General features: G+C 39.2%; 1 protein-coding gene across 1 annotated transcript; it reads right to left on the reverse strand.

The window, feature by feature from the left end:
- Positions 1–129: 129 nt before the first annotated feature.
- Positions 130–21,867, reverse strand: ccdc6b (coiled-coil domain containing 6b). The gene is made up of 9 exons (XM_036572220.1): positions 21,565–21,867; positions 18,977–19,126; positions 14,955–15,083; positions 13,604–13,707; positions 12,206–12,366; positions 9,254–9,410; positions 6,903–7,003; positions 3,683–3,804; positions 130–1,517 (listed from the first exon to the last, which is right to left on the reverse strand). Exons 1-9 carry the CDS (start codon positions 21,820–21,822, stop codon positions 1,341–1,343), a joined length of 1,359 nt encoding a protein of 452 aa, XP_036428113.1. The 5' UTR covers positions 21,823–21,867; the 3' UTR covers positions 130–1,340.
- Between the last annotated feature and the right edge of the window lie 852 nt (positions 21,868–22,719).

The raw sequence follows: 22,719 nt of genomic DNA on the forward strand, positions 1-22,719 counted from the left end.
TAGGTATCAACATGGGCTTTTGTTTCTAGCAATATCTGAGCTCAGGACTAGCTTTCTCTCTAACCTATTTGTAACTAGCAAAGATACTTTCTCTGAGTAGACAACAAAGCACTTTTTGTAAGTCGCTCTGAATAAGAGTGTCTACTAAATGCTGTAAATGTAATGTAAATGTAATGTTATACAGAACACATACTGGGGGGAGGAGGGGGGGGGGTCACAGTGGTACCAGTTACAGACACTGTTTAGGGAGACATGGCGGTGAATTGGGAACAAGAACCAATGTACTAGCCTTGCACCTCTCTTTCTCCTTTTATCTAGACCAAGGCATTTCGATCAAACGTGTGCAGCGACATGCCGAAAGCAACAAACGTTTCTATTAGTACGCGTCCAGAGGACTACAGTCAGACGGATGCACACAAATTGTGCAATACACAAACAGCAGCATTCAAGTAAACCATTCTCTCTCCCTTTGAGCTAATAAGGATGCTTTCACACCCACAGCCAAAAAAGCCAGGCTAGGGCACCCTCTGCATTTAACGCATGCGCTCGAAGCAAGTAACAAATGCATATTGCTGCGTGAGTGGGTTTTTTCCATGAGGCATGATTGCAACAGGCTCTGTTGCCACGAGCCTCCATCTCATCAGCCATTTGAGCAAGTGCGCAAAGAGTGACGTGGGGGGCGACGGTTGCCAAATCAACGCCACTGCTCCTCTGCATCCCTTAAAGGCCATTAGCCGCACTCTACACCAACCCATCTGGTGCACTTAACTGCAATGTTCAGCAGCTTCCCCACCAGCTGCCCATGTCTAGTACATTACTGTTAGAAGACTCATATATGAAAAGTGAAAGTCACTGCAGATGTTTTCATCGAGCATTTCTCCTCCTTGTTACAAGTACCTTGTGTTTATCTACCTGTCCGTAAGCAAAGCAAATGCAGGGCTCACACAGAAAGCAGTTCATACACAGGCACATGCTGCTGTCCGTCGTTTATGGGCCAGCTAAAATCTCTCCCAATTCAAATCTGAGGCGGAATGGATCAACTTGTTCCCTTTTTTTTAATCAGACCCTGTGCTCTCAAAAGACAAGTTCTAGCATAATGAAAAAAAGCAGGTTTAGTGTTGCGATCGATGCCACAAGACCACTGAACTGCGTTCGAAAAACAAAACAAGAACAAAAAACCCATGAACACAATACAGAATAACAGTGAAGCCTATATGATTCTCAGTGCAAGAGAAAGATGTCAACTCCATGTACATAGGATAGTTAAGCCTTTGGCTTGGTAGGAATACAGTAGCTCTGGTCTGAGTCCATTCCGATGGTTGTGCCGCAGAACTCTTGCATTATGGCTGCGAGGAGTGCGGCACTGCATGCTGTGGCTGCTGCTGCGATGGTACTGCCTGCACTGGGGGCGGAGGGGGAGGTGGTCCAGGCTGCACTCCGGCCTGCGTATTGGGCGAAGGAGGGGGCGTCGGGCGCTTGAACTTGTCTGGACTGTTGCTTCTTCTCGGGGACGGTCTCTGGGGGAAGAAGGGACAATACCAATTATATACTTAAATTATTCTGGCACTCTGCCACCAGTATAATTAACTGGGCTAGCTTCAAGTTAACTGTAAAAGATCAAGGAGACTGTATATAAAGAGATGTATTATCTTGCCATCGCAACTTCAATTAAATTTTAGGTTCCATAAGTGTTTAATTACCTCAATATTCAATATTTTTCAAAATGTATCTAAGTATTTCACCAGATTCCACAAGTGACATGGCAAGCATATGAACTGAAATTCCTGTGTGCACATGCTTGTGGACCACTGGTTTAAACTGAGCAGTTCAAACAGAATTTGTGGTCAAGCTGGATCAAGATAATGTGAAATGTGCTCAAGTTGTTCAAGTCAGGAAACTTGACTGATGTTGGTAAGAAAGAGATTCAGTTTCCACAGCAGGAGAAGCGTTTTGCGTTTTTTTTCCATGCCTCAGAAGCCAAAAAACTGTCAAAAGGTTTTTCGGAGTGCGATTCTGAGAGAAACACAGGATGCTCCTTCCTCTCGCACTCCCCACCAAAGGTTGACTCCAACATGGCTCAGACAGTTATTTTTAAACTCATTCTATTAATGTGCTGAGAAACAATAAGGGAGGATGCACTTCCTGCATATGTGCAGCAGAAAGACAATCAGGTTAAGCAGGATAAGGTGGACGAAGCACCTCAACATCAACACTTAGTTAAGATGCCATTAGATAAACCAGTGTTAACAGAACCACAGTCAAATTTTATTACATTGTAACAAAGATTTGATTGGACTCCTTTATGTCACAAACCCAAAACATTACATAAACTGACCTGGACAGTGTCCCAATTAGTAGTGGGTGATATACTGGTTTATCTGGTGTACTGGCTGAAATTCTTCTTAAGGTATTACGTTTTATCATAACCTTTATACAAGCATTCATAGAGTGCAAAACAAGCTAAGCTCTCCCTGGTCCTCACTACAGACATTTTTAGGTGTCATATTTTACCTGATTAGTTTTGACACATTAACATGCCTTTTAGTTTTGGTTCTATAGATCTCTCGCCATATAGAGAAAGATATTGAGTCTGAGAGATCTAATCTTGTGTGACTGCAAATAACTTCCCAGGGGGCATTTCCTCTTAGGACTTTCAGTCATGATATGGAGTAGACCAACATCTTTTATGAACAACTTTATCTGTCATTATAATAAACATTACTGTAAACGTGTGCATTCATGAGCTTCTGGTGCAGATTATGGCCTTTTACATGTTGCCATCGGGTAACTTGTTAATCATCAACGACATCAGATTACATCGCCCTATCGCCAGGCCTAGTCAGACGACACATCAAGAAGAGAATCCACAGCTTAACAGCTGCTACCAATAGTGTAAATTGCTTGGAATATTTACCAAACTCCTGCAGCGTCTAGTGCTCACAGATGTAAACACAAGCATATGGGATGCAAGTATAAGAAATGATTTGAGAAGCTCAGACGTGAAACAACATTCAGCACCTTTTTTACCAAGAGAAGCTGCTGCATGCTTTTGCCTTAGGTTTACCTACATATTATTTTAGCTCTGTTTTTCCAACTTTGCACAAAAGATACTCTAAATTTCTTAAAAGCAAAGCGATATCCCAGAAGAATAAGCAATATTTAACCTACAAAAAATAGGTTTACTTCAGAATCTAAAACGGTTTTATTTGAGAATAAAATTTATAAACAAGCTATGCTTTAAGTTATACCATAATATACATTTTTGGTATTTATAAGTTGTAATGATGTTCTCGTGTTGACAAACTGCTAGAGTGACTGCGGCAGCCCATAAAGTCTCTCTCATCTGCATTAAATGTCCAATTCAGTCTCCTCTGCAATTGGCTAGTTCTCTAAGGTTGCTAGGAAACATTCTGAGTAACGATGGAAACTATGCAAAAGACTTTCAGAATTCAGTGGTTACACTGTCATCCATATTCTCCTTGCTTATCTGATTGGTAGAACAGGAAGATCTCCAAGAGCACTTGGCTGCACACAGAGTGTTCTTCACTTCCTTAGAGCTCTGTCTCTGTAGTGGTTGAGCTTGAGCTTTTGCTGGATTAACCAAAAAGACATCAGGGAAAGGGAATGAGGGGAAACACAGAAGCAAAGAGAGAGTAAGAGAGGGAGGATGGAAGTCACTCACTGCGATGCCATGTGAGGCCCCCACATGCACGTGCAGGCCCGGCGTATTGTAGTAGGACATGCCTGCCCGGGTCAGTGTGGCCGGTGGAGTAAAACCCACTGTGTGACTGGCATATGAGAGTCCTGCAAGAGGAGTTTACACATACACACAAGCCATTATAACAGGCTATACAACTTTGGGGTTCCCTACACTGAAACAAGAGGCAATCAACCGAGTAGAATTTTTACACATCTGAAGGACACACGGCTGCTTTGTAGTTCACCAGTTGAGATTATTATATCATGTAAAAAGTGCAAATTGTTTACACAAATTTCAGTAATTTGCAGGTCTGTAACTAGCAGAAATATGAATGCTTGATTTAAATGCGTGTCTATTTATTTCAATGCCAAAGGTTAAATCTTAGTGAAAGAGGTGAGCGGAAAAGTAGTTGCTGCAGGCAAAAAAAAGTCAAAGGGTATCTATTAAGTGTCAGTGTGGCTGCAGGTCTTACATTCCAAACAGGAGCTCATCTGATTCGGGTAACCACCTGCTTTGTTGGAACGGATATCTGCAGCCACACCAGCCCTTTGTGGACAAGACTGCTGAAGGCAGTCTTAAAGACTGATTTCTTAAAATATCTGAGTAATTTAATCACTGAGATGTAATTTCATTCAGCGTGGCTTGATGTGAAATAGTTATTTGTAGAGAAACTCACAGACTGATTTCTTTACAGTAAGTTTGATAGGATCCAGGGGTCATGATGTCTACAACATAGATATAGCTATTTCATGTACTGTTCAAAAAGAGCAGTAAACCTACACGTCATATGAGTTTATATATGTGACAGTGGTGGCCCGTTTCAGGGGATCTTTCACAGAAGTTTCTGTGAGGGAGTTTTTAGATGCATTAAGCATATTAGACATCTGGTTCCTCGCACTACCACTATGAACAATTCTGAATCTGTAAGTTCCTCTAGAGTGGAGCATTTTACATCAAGCCACTCTGAAATACCTTGTTTACTATCATGCACAAATTGGTGGTAAAATTGAAGGAATTCCCCTTTAAGTCAAGTCACCCTAGGTGAAATCTATACTGGCTGTTTACACAGACACAGCTAAGACAAACAGCAAATATTCGCAGAGACCACATGTTTCCTAAAACTATACTACACTAAAAGATGTGCATTTGTCAGAGACACTCACATTCCTCACCAGCTGCTTTACCATAAGGGTGAGAACAAACTGCAAGCCAAAGGAGTGACAAAGGTCTGTGGAGCAGTGTGCTGGGATTATCTCTGTTGCATGGAGGTGTTAATATAGTACAGTGACTGTACTATATTAGTACAGTCCTTAAAACCTTTTTCCTTAAAACTTGGTGGCAGCTAACACACTTCACACATGGTCGATGTGAATACATCAAGTTCTATATTCTTATATATCGACATTTGTTTTCAAGAAGTGCAACTGTGATTGAGTGACCAGCCCCAAATAGTTATTCACATAAATTTCTACATTAAACGTTTAGACTTTCAAGTCTATAAGGAAGCCCAAATAGATCTGCTTTTGATTATAAGGGTTTGAAGAATGCTATAGGAAGCTGTCTGCTTATATCTGCAAGCATGAAGGAGGAGGAGTTCTTGGTGGTTTCCTCGTTGATAAAATGACAAAGTTGAAACACTACATTTGACTACTGTGACTAGATGCTAGAAGCCTAGAGCTAGGCACTGCACCTTCGGCACAAACCAGCTCGCCTCTGCCACAATGCTATACCAATGATCCGATCTGCGCCACATCTGTATTTAGTGCATGTTAATTTTTAGAAATGATTACGATTTTATTTTGAGCCAAAAAAATGAGAGCATACTGCATACAAGAACAATGCTAGGAAGCAAGTTAGAACTTGACCTATATAGTAAATGGAGCTGATAAAATGGACAATGAGCGCAGAAACAAGAAGGTGGTCATAATGTTATGCCTGATCAGTGTAAGTGTCTACAGTTCATGGACTAAGTTTTATGAAACACCTGATCAAAATGCTGATTGTGTTTAATCACATTGAACAACACATCAAAAAATACAAGCTGTTAATTTGTCTAAACTAGTGGAGTAACTGAATGTGTTGCATGCAACTTTTTTAATAGCTTCGTGTAACTGTCGAGTTGCCAAGAAATTATGATGCAATGCACAACATACAACTAGTTGCATGAAAATTTCACTGTATAAAGCCAGCCTGAGGTTTGCATCTCATTCAAGCTCAACAGACCGTCAGTTTGGCTGAAACACACTTTTTAATGGTAGGGGAATCACAGACATATAAAACTTTAGGGATGCACTAGGAGTGCAACAATACAATGTGTCATACTGCTTTGTTCAAAATGAGTCTATCAATTAGATACGGATTTCCTGGCCCCTTACAATAATCTATAATTAACCTTTTGTCACTTTTATGCTCGCCTGGACAGTGAATTGAAACTTGTTCTCTGTCTAAGGCAATAGTGTTGTCCACTACACTATCCATAGTTCAAAAAAAAAAAGGAAAATTTATAGCACTAGTGACTACAAGTGCTTCACAGCATGCCTGAAAAACAGAACACTAAAAACAAAATACAAAATTATCAGTCAAAATTCATAGGTTATTTTAAATTGTCTATATTCATATATTGTATGAAATATTTGAAATGTTCTGGTTAATCGGCAAATACTATATTGGTCACCCATCTATTGTGCAGCTCTACAATGTTAGTACATTCAAATTTTTTCAAAACAAAAATTGCAGGCTATTCTTAAATGAAAAAAGTACTTGCCTATATTCACATATTGCATAAAATACTGCATAAACAGTTCCTCCAGTCACATTTCTACATTGAGTGTATTTTTACAAATACATTCAATGAAATGGTTAAATTTCATGATGCCCATAAATTCTCTCCTAATAAAACAATCAGACCAAACAGGTATAAAGTTGGTGATTTACAACCCTTACCATGAATGATCCTTGTGAAGCAATGAATTCTGTTTTAATAGCTAAATGGAAAATAGTTTAAGGGTAATACAAAGAGGAAAAATGGCTCCTGTATCATCTCCATTCCCGTAATGTTCCACTCATCCTGTAAGAAGGGTGACAACTAGCTTATTCTGTGTATAATTATCAAACCACAATGGCTTAAAGGCTGTCAGTCTGTGGCACTGTGCCATAGTTAAGTTCACTGACAGCAGGGAAAGGTGTGTGTGTGTGTGCATACCTGGTGATATTGGTCTGCTGGAGCTCGGGGAAGGCGTGTAAGGGATCGGGCTGGACACAGTGCGGGGGCGAAGGCCTTGGGCCGACATTTCATTGAAGTACCTACAGCATAAGAGAGGCAACAGTAAATAAGGCATATCAACAAACCAGTGTATTTCCAAATGTAGCCCTGACAGCTGGATGGCCAGATATTTCAGGCCATTTCACATCCTGATGTTCCCAAGAAAAGAATTACCACTTGAACAACAGTTTCACACTAGACATAGATGTTTTTGGGTATTCCATGGTTGTTGTTTTTTTTCACAGCACTGCATAATAAGTGCATTTTCTTTATTTGAAAACCTAAGGACACATACTGCAAGGTTCTTGTTTTCAAACTAAGAATATGTATTAAGACATCCGAAAGCTCAACCTACTGCCCCATTAGACTGGATTTAAGCCCAGAGAGAAGCTGCAGAAGTTTCTCAGCAATAAAAGATATATCAGTGAGGTTGTGATATGTATGATTATAAATCAAGGAAAATTATTATGACTCAAAGAAAATCTTAATAAGGTCTGCGTTGAAAAACAGCTAATCTATCCTATCTCTCCTCAAAAACTAAACCTGAAGCTAGGAACTACTGTTTTAGTAACAGCCTGTTCCCACATTGGCAGCAGTGTGTCAGCTCTAGTTCTAGGGGTCCACAGCACTGCTATGTTTTCTGTAATTCAGGAGTAGTTTTAGTTTGCATGAAGAGATTTCAAGCATTTGTAGCATGTTGAGCAGTGACAGGTAGGCTCTTTGTAAGTTAAGTGGAAACAAACTCAAAATTAGTGCTGGGGTGATCAGGTATTTAGAAAAATCAATAAATGCAGATACAATTTAACAGCAACGTTCAGTATATTTAGAACAGTTTCCAATTGAAAAAGAGGTGAGTGATAGAAGCACAAAGCCTTTTGAAACTGAAATAATGGGGAAGAAAAAAAAACACGTCAAACAAGTCTTGATCTTGATATGATCAGTGATGTTTGTAAGGGTAACGTCAGCTCCTTCTGACAAATCACACACAGCGTGAACTTTGCGTCCTTACGGAGTAGTTTCGTTTGTCAGAACACCGTTGTAACAAAAAATAGATTACGCTGCTCTGCTAGCATTTTCAAATTGTGTCAAAAACTGAAAAATGACAAAAATGGGAGATACAAAGTTGAAGCATTAGGCTCAAACTCGCAAATGTGGAAGTTTGCACATGCACAGAGTACATACGACTAAGATTGGAGATAAAGACGTTATCCTATGCAAAGACTAGCTAGCTGACATGGAAGCAAACAAAGATCACTTAATTTACTTCTTTAGGTACTGTTTACATTTTAAATGGAGACTGAATCATTTTTAGTCTAAGTACTGCTGTAGCATTTTTTTTTTTAGTCATTTATCCAAAAGGGCTGTACAACAAATTCAGTAGCACAATGAAAGCAGACAGAGAAGGACATTTTTTAAACATGCTTGTTTTTTATTAAGCAAATGCTTCAGTCATTCACAGTCACAACTCAGGGAGTTAAATATGAGATGAATGGCAATCATCATCTTCTACACAAGGTGAATTATTTTCTGACAGTCTAGCTGCACTCATTCTGACTTCTCAGTCATTCAAAAAGTGCACGGAAATCTTTTAGCCACTGTAGGTTAATTCACAACTCAGTGAGTTTAATGTTAGATGAGGGGCAGCTGTCATCTTCTACACAAAGTAAATTATTTTCTGTTTAGTGGATGATGTGGAAACATGTCAAGGTCGAGAACAGAGAAACATCTTTTCTAACTTCAGACAGTCCAGCCACACTCATTCTGACTTATCAGTCATGTCTGTGGCATATTAAGACATTCATGTTCGTAGTAACGTCAGCAGAGTTAAGTAATGTGGAGACTTCTCACTGGCCATCTGAGCTACTAAACATACCTACTAAATGCTGAATTAAATACCAAGTTGCTAGGCTAAACGCTGAGACTATAGCACCATACAGGTAAACTACTCTTTTAGATTTTTTCAATTCCCAAAAAAAAAAAAAAATGCTTTTATGTCACTTACGACCTGACCACCCAGCCCCAAGTAATATGTATGTACACTCACTTTTGTGCGTGCAAATAAAGGAAATGTAAAACTGGAGTTTCAGATAACATACAAAATTGAAAAAGTTACACAATTTGACGATCGATAGTTATCGATAAGTGGTTCCAGCCTTACTCAAAATAGCCTGTGTTTGAAATGAGTGGCAGTGCCAATGAGAATTTTTGACAGACTTTTCTCATCAGTTTTCTTATCTGTCTCACTGAAGAGCAACACTGAAGGGGAAAGAATCACTGGTGGCACTATATACCTCTCATCGTCCATCTCCAGGCTGGACTCACTCTCCGAGAGCTGCCTGCACAAAGCCTCACGCCGCTCCACCTCCCGCTGCAGCTTCCTCTGCAACCGAATGTTCTCCTCCCGCATGATCCGCTCCTCCTCAATGTACTGGGCCCGCTTCTCTGTGTCTGAGACAAATAACACACAAAGAATTATTAACGACACAGATCTTGTGTGGCTAAGGCATACTTCAGAGAAAAAGTGAACTGAACTGGCATTAACTATAAGTCCAATACTAAGTTTTATAAGGTATGGGAAACAAACACATTAGTAGACAGTCTCTTGTTTAAAGGCCTTCACCTGGATTACATTAAATGCTTGAATCACTAATATCCTTGTACAATTAGGATAGGTTTCTTTAAAAGGTACTAATTCAAACTAAGCTGTTTAAAATGAGGTTAATCTTCATTTCTGAAGCTTTCTTTTTTGTGATTACTTTTTTAATAAGTCATCTATTTTCGACACTCCTAGTCCTGCTAAGTAAGCCAGGCTTGTGTCCAACAGGATTTTGAAACATACACTAAAGATAACATTCAGCAATGTGAGCAAGATTACAGCAGGATGACTGTAATCAGAACTTGCTCATGACTGCATGATTTTACTCAAGCCCACTGTCTTGCACAAAAAAGACAATCACAGTGTTCTATGGGCCAGAACATTAAGAAGCCTCAGGGCACAGTGTTCATTTCTCACAGTACCCACCTGGGAATGAGCCATCAGGCTTCCTACTTTCCCCTAAATGTTGAGAAATTTCAATGCAACTGCAGGTGTGAGTAAACAGACCTGAAGATTTCATCAGCTTTGTAGGCTTTTACTGTATGCAGCTCCATCTAGTGGACGCTGACGGAAATTTCCACAACAATACCTGCCCAAATGTACCTGTCATCAGAGGGGGTAAAGGCCCTCTTAAGCCATGATGTATGTACATAGTGATGCATTATAGGATTTTGCAGACAGCGAGTAGCTAGCTGTGTGCGAATGCTTCAGAGATGATTAAATGCCAACATGTAGTTACGATAGGCTTTTAGCAACAGTCATGGATTTAACTCTCATTTTCACTGTGATATGCTTCTAAAAATAGTCACTGGTTTCCATAGATCTATTTGGCATTTGTTACTCTCACAAGCCTCTAACAGTAGTCATGGACAGACAGTTTGTGTACCTTTTGTATACCTTATGTATATATTCCTTCCTTATGTCTCTCTGATGTTCGCTCAACAGGGAATATAGAAAAAAAAAGAATTGAGCTTTCAAACCTTTATCCTTTATTCATATTGCTACTGTTGTATTATTATTTCACTGTCTGGCGTCAACAAGAATGGGTTCCCTTTTGACTCATGGTTCCTCACAAGGTTTCTTCCTCTAGGTCTTAAGGGGGGGTTTCTTTGCCACTGTTGCCTTTGGCTTGCTCATTTGGTGCTTGGACCTAGATTTTCTGTAAAGCTGGTTTGTGACAATGGCCATTGAAAAAGACCTATATACACTCAGGTCCATAAGTATTTTGCCTATGTACCACCACAATAGATTTGAAATGAAGCAGTCAAGATGTGACTCAGCTTTAATTCAAGGGGTTTAACAAAAATATTGCATTAACTCTTTAGGAACTGCAGCCATTTTACATAGTTGCTCCACTTTCACAGGCTCAAAATTAATTGGATAAATTTACTATAATGACAAGGATTATTTTTAATACTGTAATGCAAATCCTTTGCAGTGAATGACTGCCCAATGTCTGGAACCCATGGATATCACTAAATGCTGAGGTTCCTCATTTGAGATGTTCTGCCAGGCCTTTACTGCCGCTTGTTTATGGGTTTTTCTTCCTTCAGTTTTGTTTTCAGTATGTGTAAAGCATGCTCACTTGGTGACTGACTTGGCCATTTAAGAACATTCCATTTCTTTGCCTTGAGAAGCTCTTGGGTTGTTTTTGCGGAACGTTTTGGGTCATTAAGCAGAAAGTATGACTCCGTACACTTTAGAATTCATCCTGCTACTTTTATCAGCAGTCACATCATCAATAAACACCAGTGACCTATTTCCACTGGCAGCCATACATGTCCACGCCATAACACTGTTTGCCCAACCCACCATGTTTGACAGATGTGGTATGCTTCAGATTAGGAGCCCTTCATTTCCTTCTCCATACTCTTCTCTTCTCATCCTTTTGGTACGAGTTAATCTTGGTTTCATCTGTCAACTCCAGACCTTTTATCTCCTTAATTTGTCATGAAATAATGAGGGAACAGGCCACAGCAGGAAATGAAGCTGCTTATTAGTCAACTGTCCAATTACTTTTGAGCCTGTGAAAATGGAGATTATGTACAGCTGCAATTCCTAAAGAGTTAATGCAATATTTTTTTAAACCCCTTGAATTAACGCCAAAAGTCTATACCTTAGTCACATCTTGACTGCTTCATTTCAAATTCACTGTGGTGGTGAACAGAGGCAAAATTACAAAAATAGTGACATGGTCCACATATGGACCAGACTGTACATAAATCTGTCAGTAAGTGCAAAAAAAGCAGTGTTTTTTAAACCACTATTTCTAATTGACCTATCCATGCTCCAACCACAAATGCATTCTTCTTAGCAACTGCTGCAAGCTTAGAGAACCTTTTACAGTTCAAAAAAACACACTGAACCCAATGAATTTATGCTGGAGTCAAGACTCACTAAACAACTTTGAGATTGTAGTTTGACCATTTTGGCCATTTGTGGCCAAGAAAAAATAAATAAATAAATAAACAAATCAGTGGCCAGAATTTCAATGCATCCCTAGATATTTCACAATAATATTTCAAGCAGACATGTGAAAAATGATATACAAAGACACCTTCTACTATCTATGGCCTATAACACATGCTTTGCTAAATGTTTTGTGTTGAGTGAGCATAGCTAAGCCTTGGCTGGTTCTTGCACTCACGCTGCAGTTCGGCAGTGCGCAGGTTCTTCTTCAGCCTCTCCACCTCGCTCTTCAGGAAGCGGATGTGTCTCATCATGTTCTCGGGAGAGTCAATCTCCATAGAGATGTCCCTGGGGGAAGGAGGAGCAGAGACTGGCTGGTCGAGCTTCTCCTGAAGAATCCTACAGCCATGGGATGCAGCAGTAAGATACATTAGCAAACCCAAAAACGCATCACTTCGCAAAAAAACAGCTACTGTAATTAAAGCCTTTAAGCTTATGCTTATTATTCAGTAGCTACTATGAAGTATTCATAATACATAATCGGGGCTCCAAAACTGTTCAAGGAACAAAAACAATAACCAGAAACTAAAAGTACTTTGCTTGAGACGAACAAGAAACAGTGTAATCATCAAAGTGTTCTGGAACAGACACATTACTCTGAAATCTCTGTAACTGGTTTATTATTTGTCTTACCTCCAAACTTCTTTTACAAGATTTTTATGTAAGCATAATCACAAATTTTAGCCTAAACCTAAAGTGGCCAAACTGTCTTGCTTCTTAGCTGTTCCTGATTCCTATCAGCCACCTGATGATAAAATACAGCTTCAGCCCAAATAAATATTACACCCTCTTCACCTCCAAAGGTATTATAGCACTAGTCAGAAAATCAGAACCTTCGTTGCTTTCATAAGAACAACGATGTGCCTTGAAAAATGTGTTTTATTATTTATATAAATTTGCTTCAACCCAACTGATAAAAATACACCCAACTGAGACTTAAAGTCTGAAAGACCGAAAGCAATGTGAAATATGTAAAAGCTAACAACTGCAGTAGGCTTAAATAACTACTTTCAATTAGTTATGTAATAACTGTGACAGGCCTATTTATATGTATTTTTGTGCTTAGGTTATAGATTTATTTGACATCACAAGTAGACTAGAGCTATGAATGTCCTCTGTGCTTTTCCGTACACTCTCACATGATTTTATTTTTCAACACATATCATGATGTGAGAAACCAATTAGCAGCTAGCATGTCTATGCATTTGTAAATAAGGAATTTACTCTATTGACAACATATAACATTGTATTTGGATTTATTTTTATCAGAGAAGGCTCTGGTAAATTACTACGTGATGGAACAATTTACTAATTCACAAACAGTGAAACTCCAGAACTTTGTATGCGTGAAGCGTTGGTCTACTTTCAGGCTTGAGAGGCTAATATAGAGAATCAACCTAACTCAAGTAAACAAAGAATGCAGTAAATGAAGATATAAATTTTACAAATAATAAGTATATTAAGTATATTAAAAGCATCCACAACAACTCAAGTACTTCACGTATTCAACAAAACTTTCAGCCTGCTTGGGTTAAACTTCCCCTCCAGGGTTTTGTCAATAAAACACACCACTGACCTTTTCTCAGCTTCCAGCTTGTCCATTCGCTTCCATAGTCGGTTGACCAGTGCTTCTTGCTCTTGCTCCAATGTGTTTTCCAAGTCAATCTTCTCTCTCCTGAGCTGAAAAAAGACAGAACAGCTTCATTATACCAAATGAACTGAGGCTGTAAGCAGAACATCAGCTCCTACAGGGACACGGGCTGCTTCCCTTTTCGTTAAGATGAGTTATTAGTTATTTGAGTGGGTGGGTTGGGGGATGTACACCATCAACACTTATGCTTAATATGGGTCTGAGAAACTGGCCCCAAAAGTTCTAACCTCTGACTTGCTGTTATAACATCTTTAGAGGGTAGCAGTGAATGTTTGTTTATTTAATGTTTGCATTTGATAAAGTGGAATTTCACTGAATTTTTCTACATTTCTGCATAATAAAATGGTCAGGATGTAAACAAAGCCATTCAGAGTAGTTTGGTGTGAAATGCTTCGTTATAGAGGACCTTCAGTTCAGAATTTTTCACAGTGGTGGTGAGGAAAACATATCTGAAAAGGTAAATACCTCTAAAAGCTCCCTCACAGAAAGTTATTACATGACATGGTCATCAATATGCTGGCTGATACCTGAGAGTGTTTTATGACAGTTTTGTGATAAGGTTTTGGCCATAAACATACGTGGTGGAGAGGTACACACAGAGCAAAATAGTCCCCCAAAAAACTAATTTTTTCAAATTTACCACCTTTTACCTTTATCACTGTCATTGCATATAAAAACTCAGCGACATGTAGGTTCACTTCTGGTTTTGGGTAGTGAATATAATGTCTATATTGGTGTTGTAGACATCAAAATCGGTTTCTATCAGCACCACAATGTAAGTTTCTCTATAATAAACATTTTTCACATCAAACCACTCTGAATCACTTTATTTACTTTATTTACGCATGAATTGTGCCAAAGTGTTGAAAACTGGTGAAAGCCTGTGAGTAATCTTTGTTTTTTTGAGCTCAAGCTCCGTCATCAGTTGAGAGTTGCCAAGTATTGACAGCTAGGTAGCAACATAGCTAATCGGCCAATCTGGCCCATCTGGCCCCTTTAGGCTTGTACTGTAACATCATATAATTGAAAAAAAAAGGCAACTGCGCTGTTAATCGCAATTATTTGTACTGGTAATGTAATGGTCAGATAAAATGTCATGATTGTTACAGGCCTACCCATCACACTACTATGTACTATGATTTTATGAGACTGAATGTTTCCTTGGTACTAATACACAGGGACTTAAAGTCAAGTAGCTCAATTTGATGCACTGCCCAGGACTGCTATATTTAAATGTTTTGCACCAAAGATGATAGCTTTTGCACTATGAGAATACCTGTTCTAAGGTGAGCTGTTTGGAGATGGTGTCATTCTCCAGCTTCTTGATCTTCTTCATCAGTTTATTAACTTGGAACTCCTGCTCCTGCTCCAAGTGCTGCTCCAGCTCAGCTTTCTCATGTTGTAGCTGAGAGAGGAGAGAGAAGAGATGTGTCTTCAAGACTCATGCATTCTCAGTACTGCAGTGGAAGGTGTGGGACTTCTATCAGATGCTAATGCAGAGCGCTGCATTCCAATGGGAAAGAAAAAAAAGAAAAAAAAATGCTAACAGTTCTACCCATTCCCACCTGTGCTGAGACAGTGCACATTCACAGGTGTCTGTTCCTCACACACACACACCCATATATAGACACTTAAGTTTCTTTCTAGAAATGTTGAAGGCAACCAGAAAATGCTGAAAGCCTCAAATGTGACCTTAGGGAGCCACTCAACAAATTCCACCCACCCAAAATGTTCCCCAAAAGCACATGACGCACCGCCTAAACGCCCTCAAAGATCTCGCTGAGAGCATTCTGCATTTTCAAACTGTCGTTACATCTTTTTTTCTTTAAACGGATTTAAAGCAAGAGGCCACCATGACTGACCGATCAGTACAAAATATCTGTCACTACAGACCTTGAGCAACAGTCCAAAACTGGAACCAAACATCTGTTCTCAAGTTAAGCCATTAGAGAAAGCTATTAATAAAGGCTACTGAAAGCACTGCTTCATCGTAGGGCTGGGCAATAAAGCGATAACGATAATTATCGCGATATAACTTTTCCTCGATAGAGCGATAAGACATGTTTGATACATTTTCGATATAATACACCACTCTCACACTTCCACCTTCAGCGAAAGCCCTTGTGGCGTTTTCTACTGCAAGGAAAGCGACATTACTCGGCTTTCGCCAGGAGAGGGCGCACTTCCAAGTTTTTCGACATGATTAGAAAGGGAGGGAGCCATGAGTAAGATGAGTCTTTAGCAACGTCTGAAACGTGGAGTTATACATTCCCTGTTTGAGTGGAGCGACCAGCGATCTGCTCTCCTGTGACCAAGTGTGAGTAACGAGATAAGTGGTGCAACTGTACTGTCCTACAGTGAACTCACCTCTTTCCGTACATCCTAACAAGCTTTAGCAGCGTTAGATCACAATCACAATCCTCACAACTACAGCACTGTTACAGCGCTCCAAAAGTCAGATTTGAGTATTAGTGCATTCCCAAGCAACGAAAGTGAAAGAATGAAGTGAATTCATGCAGTTACAGCCCTGATTTAAACGAAAGTAAACTGAGGAAGCTGTGAGGCATTGGAAAGCGGGAGAACGCTATCTTTCCAGGCTAGTCGTTTTTAGCAGCTGGCTTACTTGAAGCAGCGCTCCATCACTTGCACAGCACAGCGAATTGATGATACTGTAGATCAAACACGACACAAAAGCACCGCTTTCAGTTTAAACAGACCTAAAAAGAGGACTCCGTTTGTCTGGTGTTGATATTTTGCGGTTCACCCCTTAAACTACTACAATAGTATAGAGAAATCCAGTCGTCGCTAGCTGGTGTTTGAATACTGTGATGTCATTTGTAACGGGATAGCCGAGCGCTCGTCAACAGACAGCTAAAAATAATCTGTTTTCTTTCTTAAATTAGGACTATTACAAAAATTGCGGCCATGCTTTTGCAGCTGATAAAAACAGCTCAGAAACTTTCTCCCACTCTCCCAAGACAGATTTGTGAAACGTTCCACAATGACTGTCATGTTCAGACCATAAAGGATAGTTTAAAACCACAATTAACCACCTAGGAGCAAAAATCAGCCTTCAAACTTGAAAGAAATAATGATGACATTTATCATGATATGTATTGATATCGAACAATATGAATTTTGTTTATCGTGACAACATTTTTGGCCATATCGCCCAGTTCTACTTCATCATCATCATTTCTTGGATTTTCTTTCATCTCTGCTGAATTAGGTAAAACAATGTGTTCTGGCTTTGAGGTTTAGGCTTCTACACTTACTGACACTTTATTAGTTGGTACACCTTGCAGAGTGCACAGTTAAAGATTCTATCTTATCTTTTTCCATGTACCATTTGTTAGCTGTTGTGAAGCCTAGTGGTCCTCATTCAGGAGTAGGACTGGGTGGTATATCGACTTGTTATAGTATATCGATATGTTTTCAAAGGAGATATAGGACGAGACAATGATGTTTATATTGATATAGTTTGATGCAGCATTGTAACTCTTTTCTTTTGTAAAACCGTGACAGTGTTTGCATCTTCTCTTTTAATGAGATTTTGAAAATGTCTTATTGAATAAATTAACCCCAATAATCTCTAATAAGATAGGTGATATCTAGCTAGGACAAATCCAGAGTGTTTAATGAACTAGGTTATAAACACACGTACACTATACTGCATAAACATAAATTAGATATTGTGCTACAAAATGGCAGTCATTTTTAAGATTAATTTTGGTTAAAACGTCAGCAGCTTTTACATAGTCAGGGGGAACATTTTAAACCTGCCAATTTATACTCCCCTGATTCAAAGCTATTCTGGTGTGTAGGTTATGCCACATAAAGCCAAAGTCTCTATGTTCAACAGGGAAGATTTTACCATAGAGTACAATTTTGGCAATGCTGTTTTTACAACTGCCTCCCTCTTATCTCTTGGGTGCAATGTCATGTAGCTTTGATTTACAACTTAACATTTAGCCCACCAAGATATATATTGTGTTTTGCCATTCAGCCTAAAAGTGCACAAAGTGATCTTTATGTTAGAAGCATATACAAAATACATTTCAGTATAAAAGTAAAAGCATTGTGGAAATCTGTGCTTTGATGCTCCTTGTATAAAACAAGCCTGCATCATTTGTGCTGTTGATATTTTATATATCATTTTATATCTCATGCCAGTTCAAATTCACAGCATGCAGTAATATTCAACTAAGTTTGTATACTGAAAAATGATGACCAATTTTTGTTTAATATTAAAGCTATTATCCTATAGGTTATGCTATTACACAGTAATTGTTCACTGCCACAGGAGCCGCCAATTCAAGCTTATGGCGTGCAATGAGCATCATTGGTCTAGGTCTTCATCAGCAGTCAGTTTCTGACGACAGGGTCATTGCTGGGGGGCACAACCCAGTAGTGAAACTGAGGTGTTTAAAAACACCAAGAACACTGCTGAACTCCCTGACACTCTCATACCAACATCACTATGTCAATGTCACTGCTGTGCTGACAATGATCTGACATCTAAATAATGTGGCACGCAACAGAAGACTATTGCAGTCTTTTTCCATTGCTGGACAGGAAGGATGTGTGTGTTGACTAATTGTTCCATACCAAAGGTGCAATACAAGGTGTAGGTATATGGAAGGTGTACATAGTAAAAAGCCAACAGACCTGTTAAGTCATGTGTCATTTGTTGTCACATGCAAGCCCAAGTAAGAAACTCTGGGTTTAGCAGTTAGCTTATTATAACCAAGTTAAAAAACTGCCACAATCACACCCCATGATAAACAAAAATGAATTATGAGGTCACTGAGGAGCTGAAATATGAATACTGCTACATATATGCAACAAACAAGCTAACACTCCTGTGCATTGAAATGATGTTGCATGAAATCACACTTAAAACAGCTCTTCAGCTCCATTCTGTAACAACAGCTATTCAAAATGTAGCTTAACAGCAACATTTAACAAGTTTGCTGGGGTATTTTAGTGAGGTTGCCATTCTTCTGATGCCAGTTCAATTACTCAGCAGTGGATCCAGTGACATTCACAATCGACTATGAAACATTTTTACGTGCCACAGCGAACTATAATGGCAATTTTGAGAAGGCTATTAACTTTCCTTATAAGTAAAAAGCATGTAGACAAGTACATAATGACAGCTGAACTTCAAAGGTGTACATGTGTGCGTATAAGGTAGATCTACCAAATAAACAGGAAACTTAGAGTACATATAAACTGTCCTGCAGTCCACGGAGAACAAACAAAGCTAACCCAGTATGACTGCGGCTCAGCACTCACTTGCATAAGTTTTCGAGAGAGCTCGTTGGTGAGGAATTCTTCTTCTTTTTCATAATTGACGGCTAGTGTTTCTTTCTCCTTCTGAAGAGCCTGGATCTTCTTGAACAGCGTGTTACTGATGAACTCCTCTTCTTGTTCTGCCCTGGCTTGCTGCAGACCAGAAAGTACAACATTTGAAAATTCATTTACAACAATGAAACTGCACATTTGATCTGATCGGCAGACATTCTGTGTATTACAAAGACTCAAAAGAAATACAAGTATACATGCAATTCAGTATTCAAGGACACACTCATTTGTAGGCAAACTGTTACCACAATGGGTGGACAGTGAAGCTGGAACATTATCAAATATTTAGGAGCTGGCAGTCAGTGTCGAACTCTCTCACCTCAAAGTGCTGGCATGGTAAATGAATGTGAATAAGAAAGCTGCCTGAGGGGCAACTTAAGCTGATGTCATATTATACTTATATAGCCATCAAGACTTTTCTGAATTCACTGTGTCTGTGTCTTTCTTAACATTGCCTACATTTGAATGATGCTACATTTCACATTCTAAGCAGTAAAGTTTAGGTGAACGACTGTTTTTAGTATATTCTGGTGTATTTAGGGATGTTCTCAGACTGAATAATTGAAATCTTGAATATGGGCTGATACCAATCAGATATCTTTTCTTTCAAAGCTACTAAACTTTAAGAGGAAATATGAAATATGCACAGACATGGCAAACAAACCTAATAAATACAAAGAGATACAAAGAGTGTAGATACAAGAAGATGTACTAAATGAAATGGCCCGTTGGTGTAGATGCTGTTCTTTGCTAATATCACTCTATAAAAAAGGTATTAAACAAAAAGGTAGAGACCACCACAGTCAGCATAACAAAAAGTTATTATTAATGTGAATTTTTTAATAAATATTTCCTTTTTCAAAGCAATGCCTGACTGTTTTTCACTACTTAATCATGTTTTCTTATTTGGGATTTGTTTTTAGGTAGGAACAGAATCTACACACACTCAAGAGCAGAAAGGTGAGAACAATTCTGTGGTTTAAGAACACATCATGAATCTGATGTAGACCTTTTCTTTGGTCCTTTCTCAAGAACACATTTAAGAAAAAAGAAAGATATTGGAGAATGAGGTCAATTATTCATAGAACATACTCAAAAAGAGTAGATGTAACCTAATTACAAACACAGATTTAGGTTTGCTTGCTTTAAAAAATAAAATGCTGGTCTCTCTGGTCTCTAAAGGTTACAATATAGGCAGATGATGTCTTTTGCAATAAAATTCATAGTATAAAAGAGAACTGAAACCACAGCACAAGCAGTGAAGAGTTGTTTCTAGATGTATAGTGCCAACTGTCACTAACAGGCCCCAAAACTAAAGGGAACCAGAGACTACAACAAGAACTGACCCAGTGCTCACAAACAACTGTATTCATTTGTCAAGATGTGCACCAACCTAATTGGCAATAAGACTGGCATCTTATTACAGTCTCCAAGTCAAAATGGAAGAACAAATTGCCAGCTACAAGCAGCTGTATACAGCAGGATATATGTCCACTATGAACATAACTTTTCAGGTTTGCACACATGCTGTGTAAAGACACAGTATTAGCATTAGGTGGACAATGCAGCAGCAAGGCTTGACAGGCCATTAATCTTTCCTAAATGCAGGAATGACCATTACAGCACAAAACATATCAAATTCCATAAACAATTATGCATGTGCTTATGCTTATGATAGAATTTAGTGTAAGGACAAGTGACTTGTTAATGTTGCAATGTTTTGTCACATTAAATTCATTTAAATAAATGTTAGGCATGATACAAGTTCCCTCGCTCACAGGATATGCCAAGTTATGTATCATTATCTGAACATATAGTATTATTTACCTAAGATGCCTTTGCTGTTTGTTACTGTATGTAATATTTAAATCTGCAAAGGCCTCACCAACCTCTGTCCAGCGGGATGGACTCTCAAATCAGATTAACAAATAACAGTGATGACCCAAAACCTGACAGAGTAAAAAGCTAACGGTGAGAAGGCCAGACATATCTCAATCTCTGCTAAGCATACACTATTTGCTATTCCAAACGCGCACACCATGCATTATCGTGCTGTCTTTGAGTACTGAGCTAATCAGCTAACTATAAAGAACATGAGCTGCTCAGGTTGCTAACATAAAGCTAACGTTAGCTGAACTGGTCGGGTGCTGAAGTATAAATTCAGTGACTTAATAATAAAATGTCACTGACACGAAGACAAAGCATATAAAAGTCACGTTATATTAAGGGTATTCATACAGCTCATTTGTTGTTGTAACTAAGCAACACACGCTAAGCTAGCTAAAGTAACGTTAATGATGTCTAATAACATTAGCTAAGTAGGTTAGCTCGCTACTTAGCTACTGGTTCATAACAAATAGAGTCTGCTAGCTAGCGTTAGCTTGGCTGTTTAGCTAGCAAACATGGGTCAAGACAGACTTTGTCTGCAAGATATTTAACAACAGCAAAAACGTTAGTCGGACGTGCATATAAACACATTAAAACGGGAGGCGTGAAACGGTGGCTCTCCTGTCACTTACAATCGTGACGCTGGCTTTGCGCAGGTCTCGGTTCTCCTCCTGCAGCGCTTTGCATTTCAGCTTGAACGTTTCCAGCTCGATTTTCAGCACTTTGTTCTCCTGCTGCAGGGACGCCAGGCGGTTCGTCAACTCCTCCAGGCGAAAGGGAGAAATCACGATGCCCGGCTTGGTGGAAGATGAGGACGGGCACTGAGGGGCAGCAGAAGAACTGCTGCTGCCCGCACCGTCCGTATCACTCTCACTCGCACTGTCCGCCATGATCACTGAACAGCATGAGAGAGTGAGTGAGTGAGTGAGTGTTTGTGTGTATGTGTGTGTGTGTGCGTGTGAGTGAGTGAGTGAGTGAGTGAGTGAGAGAGAGAGAGAGAGAGAGAGTGACACTGAGAACCCAATCTGCAAACTGTACTATATGTATATTTCAAACATCCCTATATTAGGAGCTTTATGAGCTTGACGGCGAAGATAGTAAAACTAAAGGAATTGTTCCCTCCTCATTTCCCCTCAGGTGGGGAATCCCCACACCACCCTAAGTTACTGCTCTACTTAACTGGAGTTTAGATGGACAGGGAATGGTGTGGTTGCTATTCGTTTTCCTCGTCATCATTTCTGTCTGAAATCTCCCTGTCTGTCTGTCTGTCTGTCTGTCTATCTATCTATCTATCTATCTATCTATCTATCTTAATAGCGGGAAATGTATCATTGTATTCACGCCTTGTTCATGGGATCCTTGAAAAGAAAAACAGTGAATCGTTCGTAATATTTAAATCCACATTGTATATATTAAGGTAAGATGGAGATTACAAATTTTAGCGGTAATGTAATCAAAATAATGAGGAATCGTACAGTACTGTTCAAAGGTCAGAGCTGTTTCCAGTCAAAACTGCCGTTAAATACAAGTTTTTCTTTTTTTAGCATTAGGATTTTTGAGACTTGCTTTCAGTTTTCCAAAGAAACCTTCAGGAATATCTTTTCACACCTCCAAAGTTCAGTCTTACACGTTGGTTGTACTTTCTGCATATGCTTCAATGGGCTACCTAAGCAGCCGGTCTTATCAGCATCTGTGAGCCAATAAGCTTGCTTGTTTAAAAATGTAGACTGCTGATTGGCTGATTAAATTACACCCTGCATTCATGTTATGCAGGGGATCAGGATTTC

The sequence above is a fragment of the Colossoma macropomum genome, unplaced genomic scaffold (assembly GCF_904425465.1).
Source record: "Colossoma macropomum unplaced genomic scaffold, Colossoma_macropomum, whole genome shotgun sequence".
NCBI lineage: Eukaryota > Metazoa > Chordata > Actinopteri > Characiformes > Serrasalmidae > Colossoma > Colossoma macropomum.

Bases quoted from the DNA above. Each gene is read 5' to 3' on its own strand.
- ccdc6b (XM_036572220.1), bottom strand. From the start codon at position 21,822: ATGGCGGACAGTGCGAGTGAGAGTGATACGGACGGTGCGGGCAGCAGC. The intron at 15,084-18,976 runs GTGAGTGCTGAG...CTCCTCTCTCAG, and splicing joins TCTCTCGAAAACTTATGCAA to CTACAACATGAGAAAGCTGA. The intron at 1,518-3,682 runs GTGAGTGACTTC...TTCTTCCCCCAG, and splicing joins GGGCCTCACATGGCATCGCA to AGACCGTCCCCGAGAAGAAG.